This window comes from Drosophila albomicans, chromosome 2R (genome assembly GCF_009650485.2).
Source record: "Drosophila albomicans strain 15112-1751.03 chromosome 2R, ASM965048v2, whole genome shotgun sequence".
NCBI classification, from domain to species: Eukaryota; Metazoa; Arthropoda; class Insecta; order Diptera; family Drosophilidae; genus Drosophila; species Drosophila albomicans.
The window spans coordinates 15,571,377-15,586,039 of NC_047631.2; the positions used below are offsets into that span (position 1 = coordinate 15,571,377).

The window sequence follows — 14,663 nt, forward strand, 5'->3', positions numbered from 1 at the left end:
ATAAGTTACTAAAATCAATCTTAGCTCTAAAAATAATGCTAATCCAAAGCTTTAAGAAAAACCTTCACTTAATTTTAAAATTGTTTTAGTTTATGTTTTTTTTTTGTCACTGTAAAGCTGTTCGCACGCGTTTACCAGAGAATTACCCATATATAAAATTCGTGGGAAGCGTCCAAATTCACTAAGAAAAAAATTGAAAAATAGAAAATCCTATAAAAGTTCATTGAGAACATTATATATCTTGACTAAAAAGTAATCGATATGTACAGCAAACTCAAAAATTATATTTCAATACAAGAGACATTAGTTTATTCACAGTGATATTAAGAACGTGATGCATACATTGGATAATTTGTGATAAAGTTGAATAAGTACGACCCGTGGACGGGATTCTATAACTGGATCTAATCGATCAAATGGGTCTTGACCAAGGCAACAATGGGCGCTGCTGTGGGCATATCGGGCATCTCGCCAGCACTGCCAGCGATATCTAGATGCGTATATCTGATGGGCTTGCGCGAGTCCAAGCCGTGCTTGTCCAGACCCGTGGCCTGAATCATGAATGCCGCAGGCACTTGATGACCGCGCTGAGTGCGACCCGATGGCAAGTTGTTGCACTGGACAACGTCTTCGCCCAGCGCTTTGCCAGCATTGAAGTCAAAGTCACATTGACGCAACACGGACACCTCGAAGGGTTCGCCGTAGACTTGACCAGCTGCCTGCAGTTTGCGGGCATGATCCGCCTGGGCGGCCACGCTGTTGTCCACAATGATCGATTGTCCCTGGCCGGCCGAGATGAAGGCGTGTCCCGTCAGCGTGGCAATGCTGAAGATGTGTGGATTCTGAATGTCCTCCTCCACCACCAGCTCCTTCATGCGGCACAGCGCATCCGCCATGCACATGCGTCCCTCGGCATCAGTGTTGCCAACACGCACACGCACGCCAGCGCGTGAGGTGATGATCTCATCAGCCACATAGCACTCCTCGCCGACAGAGTTGCGCACCAAGCACAAGGCGCCAATAACGCGAATATCCTTGGGCTGCTGCTCAGCAACCACCTGCATGAAGCCAGCGACGGCAGCGGCACCGCATTTGTCGCGCGACATGCCAGCCATAACACCGCCGGCCTTGATGTCGGCGCCACCAGTGTCATAGGTGACACCCTTGCCCACCAGCATGAGGGTTTTGCGCGCCGGATTGGGTGGCGTGTACTCTAGATAGATGATGCGACCCTGATGACGCTCCACCTTGTTGGCCGCACGATTGACGGCGCCAAAGAGCGGATACTCGCGATTGATCTCGTTTACATCGTCGATCACCTTGATCTTCAGCTTATCGAACAAAGGTTTAACATAAGCTTCCACTCGGGGAGGCGCCATGCGCTCGGGATCTCCGACGCCAATGTCGCGGGCAATAAAGCGACCCGACTCCAACACCAAAGCTTCCTTCACGATGTCCTCGGCATTGGGGCTATCGATCATCAGCGAAAGCGAAGAAATACGCTGCTTCTTGTTGGGCACATCTTCGCGCAATTGAATGGGCTGCAAGGGAAGACAGGTTTAAGAGATTGATAGCTCCAATCAGATTCATTTACTTACCACATAGAGTTCCTCGAGTGCACCAAGCACGGTACAGAGCTCGGCGTGGCTGAAACGCTTGCTTTGTGGCACCAGCAGCATGGGAGATTTGAAACCGGACTGTAGATAATAAAGAAAGCTCAGTAAAATAGTAAAGGAAAGTCAGCTATATCCATTGCCTACCTTAATCGCGCGTTCCAGCGATTGCTTTGCTGCCTTCTGATAGCAACGCACATCAGCGTAGTCGGTTAATTCCGACACGGGAGCATAGATCACTGGCAGATTGAGGTGTGGCGACTTGAAGCAAGAGATGACTTTATCGAATTGCTTGTCAAAGCTGCGATGCTCCTCAAAGGTATCGGCCAGCTCTGGTGGCACACATCGATCAATAACGCAGAGCACATCATGAGCACCAGATTGGGCGAGAATCTTGGACAACCTGACCGAGCAAGGCAGTAATCTAGAAATAAAATAAGAAATAGTATAAAATACAATTATAAGGTTTGTGTTGTAAATACTTCTTCTAACAAATCCTAGGTGTTTCTCACATTGATTTTCTTTAGACAATAATACAAAATACAAATATATGATTATTGATAATGTATTCTTTAAAAAGCCTAATATTATGGACCCAATATTGTTTTTGTTTAAATTAATCTGATTAGATAGAAAAGTTGAGAATGACTTTTATATTGTTCTAATAAAGCGCTCTATTATTAAAGAAAAAATAATAGTATTAATATTTGAATTATTTTTTTAATAAACATTTAAGAAATACATAAAAATTTTACAGTTGAATAACTGACGCGATTGGCAATTGTTAATTATTGAAATGCAGTTGGGTCACGCCTTGATTGCCAGTTATTTTTATTGTTCCGTTTCTCAATCAGTTATTGTTTAAATGAATTCATGATACGCCCACCGACTATCTTATACTCTGCCCCTTGGCAACGCTTGTTGATAAGTGCGATTATCTAAAGTGCGGTAAATAACCTCGATTGTGATAAGCTTAAAGTAATGAAGTGCTAATAAAAGTTGTTAAACTTTCAGATATTTGAACAATCTTCATGCGCAAAGACATAAATAAAGGCAAATACTTATAAAAGGATTACAGTGGAAACAGTACTATGTTATAAACTTTGATAATGAAAGGAGTAAAGAAGAGTGAGAACAGAACTACGCTGCAAAGTGTTCCCAACGAACTGTTCCCATCCGTGCAGATGCAAACTTACTTATCGAGTCGACTCATGTCGTTGGAGAGCTTCTTGATGAACACAAAGGCGAAAGGCAATCAGCAGGCGGAGAGAGCGAGAACTGCAGCGAACGGCAAACGAAGCGTCACTGATTCAAATTGGAATAACACAATGGAGTGAGCGCACTGGAACTGGAAGCTGTAAATGGAATTGGAATTGAAATTCGCGATAAGGTGCTGCCGATTGTGGTATTTTTTATTTTGTTGTTGCTGTCTGTTTTAATCGCGATACGTCGCGACTCGCGACGGGGAACGTTGATGAATTTGTTGTGTTACGTTTGCGTTGCGCACAAGCCGCTTTTATAGCGCAAACTGCTTTTTGTTTATGCACACAAGTAGCAAACAAACAAGCTATGAATAATCGTGGGTATATGTTATAATTGAAATTGTAGCACAACAACAACAACCCCAACAATATTGCAATCGACATCTACTCACGTTGCGCTAAACACTCGTCAATCGGATGGTTTTTCTCTTGCTAGTCACGTTCACCGCTTGTGCTGTGCTGAGTTCGAGCGGCGGCAAAAGGCGAAAGCAGCTGACTGTCCTAAAATGCCGGCCAGCTGTTTTAGTGGTAGCGTTGCCAATCATAAAAAATATACACTAATAAACAAGTTTCGGGGGTAAATAAGAAATCTTTTGAATTTTACTATTTTCTGTGAATTATGATTCAATTTAATTTTCAACGTATATTTGTTTATTTATAACTCTCCCTACAATGCATGCATGAATCATTTATTTATCAGCAGTAATTCTGCACTTACAGCACAACATTGTATCTTTCGGATAATACACTGTAGAGACATTGTGCTCAATATCTTGTATCTCTTGTTGGCGCTTCAACTTTGTACTTAACGAATACAGCAGTCAGATACAATGTTCATTATTTTTTGGGTATCTGTTTTAGACTTTAAAATTTTGTATCTGATTTATGCAGCCCATTGAAAATGAGTTCAACATACTTTTGTATCTTTAATTGTAGCTGCCGGTAAATATTCACTAGTGTTCTTTTCTATCTATTCTATAGATAAGATAATATTCAATACCATTTTCCATTTTTGACTTTTAAGATTATAAAAAAACGAGCCCTTTGTCTTCAACAATTTATTCTCCATTGATGTAGTTTTGTACATCCTTAATTAGCTGCGGCAATTTATTGGCATCCAGTGCCAAAAGCTTTCTATACGGCGTCATCACGGCATCGCCTTCCAGCCAATCACCTGACATGCCAGAATCGCATTCGGAGGCTACCGAATACTCAAAACTGAATTTAGCACGCTCCGACAGCAGCTCGTCCTCGGCATTCGTATAATGATCTTCGGCTGGTTTGCCTTTTTTGGCTTCCTTGCGATACAATTTCACCAGCAACAACAACGTGCCAAAGTTAAACTTCATTTTCTTGGCCTTGGCTGCATCGATTTCCTGTTGCAGATTCTGCAAGAGCGGCACCGAGATCTGTGCTGGGATGTTTATGAAGCGTTCGTTGATCAGCAGTCCAACATCACGTTGCTCGTTGTCTAGTAGTTCGCTCAGCTGCTGCTGCACTTGCTCTGTGGCATGCGCCTTGGAGCGTTCCAGCAAATAAGTGCGCAACTGTTTAATGCTCGGTTGATCCTTTTTAGCCGAAAGATTTAGCACTGAAGTGATGCCAAAGATTGTGCCATCCTCCACCATGTTGTCGTCGTCTGTTTCGCTTTCGGCGCCATCATCCTCGCACTGGCAAATCACGCTGCCTACATAGTTTTGAGCTGCCAACAACAAATGAAGTTTAGTTGAATGAAGTTGGGTTTGAATTCATTATTTACCTATAAGCAAATCCGCCATCTGGTTGCAATTGATGTGTGCACGCAGGAAGAGTCGCTGTAGCAGCTGTGAGATGCCCTGAGAATCAGGATCAACTGGGGCACGTCCTTCAAAATCTATTTGCACCTCCTGTGAATCGCAAAGAATTAGTCACAATTTAATCTACATTTTGTTTTGTTTACCTCGTTGCCTCTGTAGGCATCTGGATGCTGTTCGCCATCATCATCATCGTCACTCGAGCTGGAGTCTTCGTCATTTGGATCTACTTCCATAGTGTTCAGGTTCTTGCGTTTATTAGACGACATTTTATAATTATTTAATAAAATTAATTCACCAAACAAATGCCGCTTGGCTGTATGTAAAGCAAACAGCTGTTTGTGCAGCACACGTGTTGCATCGCGTTGCCAACCAAAACAAAACAGTGCTGCTTTAATTGAACCATTGTTGGTATAAAAATACTGCAAAGAAATAGCAATGCCATTTCAGTATTTTTTAACGCAGCTATAGAAATGCCGTTACTTGTTTCATGGCTTCGCATTGGGAATTTTAGGCGGAAGTCGGTTTTATTTTCACAATTGCGCAAATAAAAAGCTTTTTGAAATGATAAATTTTATCGTTCGATGTGTTTTTTTTTTGTGTGAACATAAAGTTAAACATTAACAAAGTGTTGCGCGAGGGTTGATTCTATGTCTCTGTCTTCACCTCGGATTTGGCATTCTTCAAGAGTTCGTCATATTGCTCCTGTGTCAACAAACTGGCCTTAATGCCATCACAATTGTCTATCTTGGGCAGCAATATGCCAAAGTAGCCAGCTCCCTCGGCAACTCGTTCCAGCATCTTAGGATCCGCTACGAGAGCTGTGTTCACCTCCACCAACTTGCCGCGAATGCAGCTGGGTATCTTGTAAGTATTCCCCGCATTTGTCTTGAGCAGCGCTAGCGTTGTTTCCGCTTGTAAAATCATTCCACCTTTTTTGGCCTTGCCCTTGACCACATTTTGGCTACGATCTACATTGCCCACATCGTAGCTAACCGATTCAATGCCTTCGGAATACGCCGGATGTGAGGGAGCCAAGCAAACGAGGCAAATGCGATTGGAGTGGTAAAGCACTTGGTAAGCGGCACCACCTTTTAAATAGTAATAACGTGTAAAAAAGCGATCCACCACACTGGGATAGTTCTCGTCATAGTTATCGGTAATCGGTTTCACAAATTCACCGCAGATCTTCTGCTCTTCGTGTTGAAAATAGTACGGCTCCAAGGGATCCTCTTGCGCTGTGGTGGGCAACGTTTGTGCATCGATTGTTGCCATTATTTTGGTTAGTTGGCTTCTTCTCGTAATAATTTCTCTTTATACCTGGACTGACGCTCTCGAGCCTTGGCACGATTCGCCGCTGAGCGAGCCACACGTTCCGCCTTTAAGCACTTTATGACTTGATCGTCGATTGAGTTACAAATGCCGATGAACTTGCCAAAACCGTGCTGCGAAGGAAATAGAGAAAAATTGGTATTTTATTCATATTCATTAAACTATTTGAATTACTTACATTGTCGTGGCAGGCTTTCAGTTCTTCAATTAGTTTGTTGCACTCCACGCTATGCAAATGAGCCGACAAATCGGTGTGCATCTTCAAAGCAAATAAATTATTTATTTACTTTTCGTTCCTCTTACGCAAATGTGTTTTTTTGTGTTTATCGTTATCGATAAAAATGTCAGTCAGCTGTTTCTGTACTTCAAACAAACACTATTTAACGTCATAAATTATACCAAAAATATACAAATTTTACAAAGATAGATTTTTTATTATTTTGCATTTTATTTTCTATTTAAATATCAATATGATATCCAGCCCAATAATTATATAAAAGCCACGGTTATATATAAGTATACAGTTAATATACCAGAAATGTGAACTAAAATAAAGAGTGACCTTTGCATTGTCGTTATATAACGACAAATTGAAATATAAAACAATATAATAATTTTTTTTTGGTTTTTCTGTTTTTATTTACCCGCTCTCACAATTGATTTTACAAATGTTCTCAGTTTGTAAAGGATATTATACATATGATTATCAATTTCATTAACATATTTTATATCTCTCACATGCCTTTATATCATTGATTATTAATTAGATAAGAAAATTGGTTTAACGTCTTCACTGTTTACTTTTTAGCAAAAAAGTCTTATCAACTACGACATCGAAAATGGGGTTCCTCCAAAAAATTGTAACTTGTGTTTGCTCAAATATTATTACAAAAAAAAAAAAAAAACTGCTGAACTCTCAAAATAGTGCGCTGTTGTAACAACTAGTGAAAAAAGATGGGAATTGCCGGAAGTAGCCAATATAAAAAAGAACTTATGTGAAATGAGGGGAGGGGTTATGTTAGATATCGTCAATAGTTCGTTTTGAATTCAATTTGTCTCTGTGATCGTTAAGTGAAGTTATCTACTCTCAGTTATCTATAGTATAATAATAAAAGGTTGATTTACTCTTCATTAGAAAGGCTCAATGTTACCTCTCTTCTACTTTACTAAAGATGTTTCGTGTGTGTGTGTTTATGCTCTCATTTGTGCATTAGTTTTCTCTCATAAAGCTCTCAGTTCGGTTATAAAGTACAATAAGTATTCAAAATAAAATTGCAGCTAAGATGAAAAAATAAAAAAGTAAAATAATTGTGAATATATAAGCATTGGCGCTATATATCAAATAACAAAACACTCTCCAAAATTAATTATCGCTCTCTCTCTCTCTATTTTGTCTTACGCTGTTGTTGTTGTTCTCTGTTTGTTTTGTTGCTGTTATTGTTTGTAGTTTGTTGTCATCATCGTCATTAAGTACGTTAACAATTTCATTTGCTCTCATTTGTTTGGCTCTAGGTGGATGTGTCTCTCTCTCACTCTCTCCATAAAAATATGATGCAGTTAATTGTCCCTAGTCGGTTAACGAAGCCGATGTCACATTCTCTATATCTCTCTTTAAAACAAACTAAATGGCAGGTTTCTCCTTAACGGAGCCAACACCTCATCTCGTCTTTTTCGGATCCGCATTTGCCTCGACTGCCTCAGACTCGGCTTTCTCGGCCTGTGCCTCAATGGTGGCCAAAGCGGCATCGGACATTTTCTTGTATTTGCCCGCCAATTCGGGCAGCTCGTAAGCAATAGCCAAGTCCAGTTTGGTAATGGGACAGCCGCGGAAGTAGGTGCAAGTCTCGGTGAGTTTCTTGAACTCATACAGCGGATTCAGACGGAAGAAGTCGCGATAGACCTCGGGATCGGGTAAATCGTAACGTGAGATGTTGGTCAGGGTCGAGAGACCCTCGTAGATGTGATAGTGTTGTGGATGATCGATGATGTCATCCGAGATGCGTTTCTTGTTGCCAAACAGCGTCTTGTGGTTATAGTAGGTGTTCAAATAGCAGTCAACCATCTTGGCATGATTACGCACACGCACCTGCAAGAAATAAGGACAATTATTAAGTATACGTAAGCACATAAATAATAACAAAAGACTTACAGCAAAGCGACGAGCACTGGCTATCTTGTGCTCGATACGCTTATCGATGGCAGTACGTAAATCACGCAAGAACGCACGCTCCTGGGCCAAGAGCAGACGGGCTGGTGCTCCATCCTGATAGGGATGCGTCCACAACGAGGTGGTATACATAAGTGGCGGTTGCGCCGACGACATCAGCGGCGAGATGTTCCAAATGAGGGCGCCCTGCACACGCAACAGCTCTTCGGGCTTCACAGTGTCCGCCTTGTTAAGAATGATGCGCGTCTGATACTCGCGCCCCTTCAGCTGATCGAGTATGGCCTCGGTCTCTGGGCCGACATCCAACTTGGCTGGGTCGTAGACCAGAAAGATGATGTCGGCACGATCGATAAACCACTGGCAGGCATCGTTGAAGGGGAAGACGCGCGAGACTTGTTTGCGTACCTCAAGAATGCCGGGTATCTCAACGATGTTGACCTGAAAAATTCATGTATTGTACGTTTTTGTTGTAGTTATGCTGCTGCTGATGCTGCCGCTGCTTATTGCATTAATTTATTTCGCTATTGTCTTGCTATTTTCGACATTGCTTTCTTAATAACCAAAATACTATAAATTAATGCGGGCAAATTGCCAGCTGAATTTTAGACAGATAAATATCATAAAAACAGTTTCCCAATCGAGCAAGCTGTCGACCTGACGAGCTGCCTTGCCAAAAGCTATTTAGGAGTCAAGTTAATGCACTTAATAACCGGGTACATATATTTTTACTTATTTATATGCTAAAATGAGGTCTTATAATCCCTAGACTTACCTTTTCGAGCAACTTGCTCTTAATTTTCAGGCCACGCAGACGTTCTTCAAGTCCCTGACCGAACTTCTGCAGACCCGCGAAGGTGTAATCAGCTGCCAGTTGAGTGCCATCCAAAACTTCGGTCTCATTGCCCCACATCAGTATGTTGAAGTATGCCGGAGATGGTTCCGCTCCTAAAACAGTGATTGGGGTCACTAGAGTTCTATTTTCATGTATTTGCGCCTTCACTTACCGGTTCTCAACGAGTTGGGCGTGTATTCGTTGTCGGTCAAATAATTGAGAATGGACGACTTGCCACCAGACCATGGACCCATAAATAGAATCAATGGTTTTGAGAAGATTTCGGGATCGCTAAAGTGGCGATTGCTCAAGTCACGGTATTTGTACAGTGTCTCCAGGGGTTTGACGGCATTCTCGTAGATCTTCTTGATATCGCGCAGAATAATCTCGGCCACATTGTCGGTAGCCTTCTCACGAGCGTTGAACTCCTCATCCAACTGCAAAAGCTCAGAGATGTGTTGACGGCTACGTCGGTTCTGGGGGATTTCTCCTTCCTAAAAATAATACAACACTTTCTTAATTTTCCTGAAGATAGTTGTAACGTTTCTCGTACTTACCCAGAGCAGTTCGTCTTCAGGCTTGGTGTCATCTTCCTCAACTTCATCTTCAGCAGCAACTGCGGTTTCCGCTGCCTTAGGCTCTTCTTCAGCTACAGCTTCGTCTTCAGCTGAAGCTGCGGCTTCAACGGGCTCAGCAACCTGCTCTGCGCTTTCTTCGGCAGCCTTAGGCTCCTCCTCAGCAGCTTCCTCGACGGACTTGTCCTCTTCTACCTCCTTCTCAGCGGACTTCTCATCCTCAGCAACTGGTTCTAGCTCTTCTTTTACTTCCTCTTCTTTCTCTTCCTCCACACTGACGGCAGGCTCTGCTTCCGCTTCAGCTTCAGGTTCAGCCTCAGCTTCAGCAGCAACTTCAGCCTCTACAGCTTCCTCCTCAGCGGGCTCTTCCTCAACGGGGAATTCTTCAGCGGGGCTGGCGGGTTCCTCGACGTCCAAAATAGGAGCAGCATCAACTTCACGCTTGCTACGCTTCTTAACTTCCTCCTCCTCGTCGTCTTCGCCGCTATCCTCGTGCTCGTTGGGAATACCGTCGCCATCGACGTCATTGTCATGTTCATTTAAGATGCCATCACCGTCCATGTCCTCATCCTTCTCGTTCTTCTTGTTGTCTCCATCGATGTCGTCATCCAAATGATTTGGCACGCCATCTCCATCGATATCGGCACTTTGAGGCTCCTCAGAGTTGGTTAAACCATCGCCATCGACGTCACGGTCCTCATCATTGTGCACGCCATCGCCATCGATGTCACTGTCCTCTGTAAACGATTATTTACGCAATAGAAAAGTAGTTTTATTAAAATATTACGCATACGCACCATGATTCAAGGTACCATCTCCATCGATGTCTTCGTCCTCTGCAAGAAACGCATTAGAAATCTGAAGAAATGCAGAACAAATAAACTTACCATGGTTTGCTTTGCCATCTCCATCCAGATCCTCATCCTTCTCGTTGGGCAAACCATCGCCATCCAAGTCACCATCCTCTAAAGTTGGGGATAAATTGTAAATTTAGTTTATATACTATTGATTTGAGACTGGGTTAGAAAGCGTGCAAGGTGGACTAACAAGGAGAGATTTAGGGAGACTGCACATACCGTGATTCACCGTACCGTCCCCATCGATATCTTCATCCTCTACATTAGTGGAACAAGCTTGTACAATTGCCAAATGCAATCCATAAGTTACTCACCATGATTTACGGTACCATCACCATCCAAATCATCGTCTTTCTCGTTCGGCAAACCATCGCCATCCAAGTCGTTGTCCTCTACAAAATGCTCTCCGTTAATTGATTGCTAAGTGATAAGTTTTTAAACTTACCATGATTCAGAATACCATCGCCATCGAGGTCTTTATCCTTCTCGTTGGGAATACCATCGCCATCGATGTCCTCGTCATCCTCATTGGGAATACCGTCGCCATCGATGTCGTCATCCTCATCGTTGGGAATGCCATCGCCATCGATGTCATCGTCCTTGTCATTAGGGATGCCATCGCCATCGATATCATCGTCCTTGTCATTAGGGATGCCATCGCCATCGATGTCGTCGTCATCCTCATTCGGTATGCCATCGCCATCTATGTCGTCATCCTTGTCATTGGGTATTCCGTCACCATCAATGTCGTCGTCCTCATCATTTGGTATGCCATCGCCATCAATGTCGTCGTCCTCATCGTCTGGTATGCCGTCGCCGTCAATGTCGTTGGCGCTTTTCGCGTCCTCTGTGGAATCCACATCAGTAATTTCAACAGTTTCTTTTTCATCAAGCCCACCATCATCGTCGTCATCATCATCCCTACTTGGCTGATCGGATTGTAATTCTCCAGAACCATCTTTACTCGTGACACCATCTGCAAATCAATATTTAGTTTCTAGATCGTAAAGACCCGTTTTATGGCCAGCGGTCTTACCTGTTTTCAGTTCATTTATAGCCTTCTCAATGTAGGGTCGACATTCTGATTCGCTTGGTCCGACCTCGGCATTGGCAAACCCAACTGCGATCCATGGAAAACAAGTTAATTTTTATAGAAATTGTAAAAAAAATGTACCAAATGAGCCTTGCTTGCACTTTCTGTTGAATTTTTAGAACGCCTCCGTGTTTGATGTCATTTCAGCGCCGAGGTCATTTAATCTTTTCAAACTTGACATTATTTATTGAATGTACGCGCGCACACATGGATACAAACAAAAAAAAAACATTCATATTCATGCAGTGAAATATATTCGGCAATTTATGAATTTTATTTTTAAAAGATGAGAACTCAACACACATTCTGCTAGTCTGTGTTTCTGTTTCTGCTTGTGCTAATGTGAATGGATGTATAATTTTGTTGGCCGCTCGCCCACTAAATCTTTCTTCGTTCTTTTTTTTTGTGTGACTTTTTGTCCATCAGTATTTTTTTAGGACTAGCTGTTTAGTGACGTGAGTGCAAACATATACGCCCCACGAGTACTAGTTTCAAAGTATATATGTATATTGTTATATTGCTTTTTTTTTAATAATGTAAGGTCGTGGTTTATGAGTGACAGGCTCGTTTAAGGTCGTTCGCTAATTACTTTCGCCATTGCGGAGACAATTGTGACAGCTTCAAGGAAGCAGCAGCCGAAGAATATCTTTTAGGAAGAAGACATCTAACGCATGATGATACCAAATCCAATTAGGAAATTGATGAATATCTTCTGCTTACACAGATTGAATTGGATCTTAAGTGCGATTCACGATATGCCATGTAGCTGTCAACGGGTTATTCACATGATTTATTTCAAATACGCCAGTGAGTGGGAAGAAGGGATGCTATTTAAAATATTTCTAATTTCATTCCTTGCGATATTCTCGCATAAACACGAATTATTTATACAAACAAAATCAAAATCGTATCTGAGGCCTGGCTGCATATTGTGTTTATGTTGCATAGACTGCCCATCTATCTACTTATATTATAGTCGAGTAGTAGTCGTTGATCATTTGCGCCAATTTATCTTTTTTTGCAGTCTTTTGCAAGCCAAACAAATAGACCCGAGCGCAGAGAAACAGATACAGATACAGATACAAATACAGAGACGAATGTGAGATACAGATACAGATACTTGCTCAATACATAAAATAACTTAAAAAGTCTAAATTTAAAAATATTACAAACGATGACAACGAAGAGCGACCAAGCTGGCGATCGTTTTGCGGCGTTTTCAGCGAACAAATTTTGAAAGGCAACAACAACAACAACGACAACAACAAGAGAAAATTGACCAACAAACGCGATTGTGTGTGTATTTGCGTAGTTGTATTTGTATTTGTATTATCCAACGAGAATACTAAGCAACAACATTTTAGATAGAATTTTCAAAGTGTTGTCGCTGACGTTTGCACACAGATACAAACACACTCAAACACACACACACACACACACTGCTCACACACGTACGCACAGCTCAGCCAAATATTTTTAAATATATGCTTAGATATATACATATTTATTTTTTCACATTTTGTTGGCTTTTTGTTATAAAAATTGCATAATGCCGAACGTACGCGATATGATCGGAATGGGGAATTGAGACAAGGGACAGCTGTCACTATATCTGTATCTCTGTATTTCTATCTCTATCTGTATCTGTAACTATAGTCGATTATATAATAGGCCCTTGGGTAAAACACACACACTCACCATTATTGGAAACGGCGATTAACGTAAGTCCCAAGAGGAACCAAATTGTTAGCCGCCCCATAATAATCAAATCAACAAAGTATCCTTGAGTTTCCCAGTGTGGTTAGTACGTTAGCCACGTCATAAATTTTCCTTTTATTCTTTCGGTCTTTTCCGTAATTATGAATAATTAGGAAAATATATGTATATAAATCACTTGCTCGTAATCCGCATATATTATCCACAATATATGCGCTCGTTTAAATGCACTGCGTGAAAGGTAAAAATTTAATGCTATAGATTATTCTTTTTGGCTATAAAATATGCTGCATATATTAGCTCTATACTATATAATTATTATATATATAGATATGCATATATATATAAAATATATCAAAATTAGGCTCGTACAAATTTGTCACAATTTTTGTGGGTTTCGAATTTTGCACTTGTTCGTTTTGTTCACTTTGCAGCTCGTTTAATTTATTTTTTTTTTATTAATTTTAAATTAATTTATTCTGTTTTTTTTTGGTTCGCGTTTTATTTGAATTTTAGGTTTTTAATTTTTTTTTTGTTGCTAGCCTTTTGCAAATTTAACCAACAATCGTCGGCTGGGTAATCCTTTGTGTCCCTTTCGACGATTGTCAGCTAAATAATTTGCTTATTTTTGGCTCGTCGTCTGTGCACGCCGTGTGCGATTCGTTTTTTGAACACAGCACAGCGAATTGTGCTATATCTATTTTCTGGTTTTCTAGTTTTTCTATGTTAAAAAGTCTGAAGCAAAAGCAGCAAAAAAGAAATTCTACAATTCTGAAATGTTGCGTACACGAGTATACGAGACGATCTCTCCCGGTCCAAAACCAATTCGTAACTCAACATGCATATACCATGAATTTACCTTGTGACCGCGAAAATTATTTCATTTTGATATTTTGGTAGCAAAAATTTTTGTCAAAAGCACCACGCTGAGTACATTTTCATCTCATTTCTTTGCCGCTCTGAGCGAAGCGAAAGTATTGGGGAAAATTCATGTGAAAAGCCGGAGAAAGATTTTACCGCCAATTGTAGAGCGAAGAGAGCATGAGCAGCCAAAAAAACATCGAAGAATTTAGTGCAGCATCTTATGTCGACCCATTTTCATAAATTTCATATTGGGATTTGTAATTCCTTGATATCTCTTAATAAAAATCTATACTCGCTTTTGATGTCCTCCAGTTTTCCAATTGCTTGCGTTTTGGAATATGGTTAATTTTAGATCAATTTTGCTCAATTTCAAAATAAAGCTGCAACAGCTCACTCAGCTCTTTGCTGAAGAGAAAAATAAACAATATAGTGCAGCTGTATTAAAAAAGCCTTTAGTTGAATACCCTCAGTTAGTTAAAACAAGTAAGAAATCTAAAGTCGAGTGTTCTCGACTGTGAGATACCCGTTACATATTTTCAAGAATATCAAAACAGTATTA

The 14,663-nt window shown here is 41.0% G+C and overlaps 5 protein-coding genes across 9 annotated transcripts; all 5 read right to left on the reverse strand.

Annotated features, from left to right (window-relative positions):
• Positions 1-281: 281 nt before the first annotated feature.
• LOC117574735 (putative aminopeptidase W07G4.4) lies at positions 282-3,471 on the reverse strand. Of its 2 annotated transcripts, XM_034258668.2 has the most exons (5): positions 3,268-3,471; positions 2,810-2,968; positions 1,761-2,037; positions 1,599-1,697; positions 282-1,541 (listed from the first exon to the last, which is right to left on the reverse strand). In XM_034258668.2, exons 2-5 carry the CDS (start codon positions 2,824-2,826, stop codon positions 405-407), a joined length of 1,530 nt encoding a protein of 509 aa, XP_034114559.1. In that variant the 5' UTR covers positions 2,827-2,968; positions 3,268-3,471; the 3' UTR covers positions 282-404. The 2 variants fall into 2 exon arrangements, with proteins under 2 accessions (XP_034114559.1, XP_051862392.1); XM_052006432.1 differs by lacking the exon at positions 3,268-3,471 and having other exon boundaries at positions 2,810-3,086.
• A 431-nt stretch (positions 3,472-3,902) lies between these two features.
• LOC117574736 (protein BCCIP homolog) lies at positions 3,903-4,978 on the reverse strand. Its single transcript, XM_034258669.2, has 3 exons — positions 4,815-4,978; positions 4,635-4,761; positions 3,903-4,577 (listed from the first exon to the last, which is right to left on the reverse strand). Exons 1-3 carry the CDS (start codon positions 4,935-4,937, stop codon positions 3,934-3,936), a joined length of 894 nt encoding a protein of 297 aa, XP_034114560.2. The 5' UTR covers positions 4,938-4,978; the 3' UTR covers positions 3,903-3,933.
• A 198-nt stretch (positions 4,979-5,176) lies between these two features.
• Positions 5,177-5,943, reverse strand: LOC117575894 (protein Abitram). Its single transcript, XM_034260337.2, has one exon. It carries the CDS (start codon positions 5,941-5,943, stop codon positions 5,317-5,319), a length of 627 nt encoding a protein of 208 aa, XP_034116228.2. The 3' UTR covers positions 5,177-5,316.
• An 8-nt stretch (positions 5,944-5,951) lies between these two features.
• On the reverse strand, positions 5,952-6,345 carry LOC117575895 (COX assembly mitochondrial protein 2 homolog). Its single transcript, XM_034260338.2, has 2 exons — positions 6,179-6,345; positions 5,952-6,113 (listed from the first exon to the last, which is right to left on the reverse strand). Exons 1-2 carry the CDS (start codon positions 6,257-6,259, stop codon positions 5,952-5,954), a joined length of 243 nt encoding a protein of 80 aa, XP_034116229.1. The 5' UTR covers positions 6,260-6,345.
• A 269-nt stretch (positions 6,346-6,614) lies between these two features.
• Positions 6,615-14,098, reverse strand: LOC117574693 (uncharacterized protein DDB_G0290685). 4 transcript variants are annotated; one of them, XM_034258602.2, is made up of 14 exons: positions 14,028-14,097; positions 13,223-13,470; positions 11,468-11,551; positions 11,330-11,407; positions 10,877-11,278; positions 10,746-10,823; positions 10,651-10,689; positions 10,462-10,539; positions 10,372-10,410; positions 9,557-10,311; positions 9,172-9,493; positions 8,940-9,112; positions 8,150-8,605; positions 6,615-8,086 (listed from the first exon to the last, which is right to left on the reverse strand). In XM_034258602.2, exons 2-14 carry the CDS (start codon positions 13,281-13,283, stop codon positions 7,658-7,660), a joined length of 2,994 nt encoding a protein of 997 aa, XP_034114493.2. In that variant the 5' UTR covers positions 13,284-13,470; positions 14,028-14,097; the 3' UTR covers positions 6,615-7,657. The 4 variants fall into 4 exon arrangements, with proteins under 4 accessions (XP_034114493.2, XP_051862389.1, XP_051862390.1 ...); XM_052006429.1 differs by having other exon boundaries at positions 10,877-11,407; positions 14,028-14,098; XM_052006430.1 differs by lacking the exon at positions 14,028-14,097 and adding an exon at positions 13,613-13,722 and having other exon boundaries at positions 10,877-11,407.
• Positions 14,099-14,663: the final 565 nt, after the last annotated feature.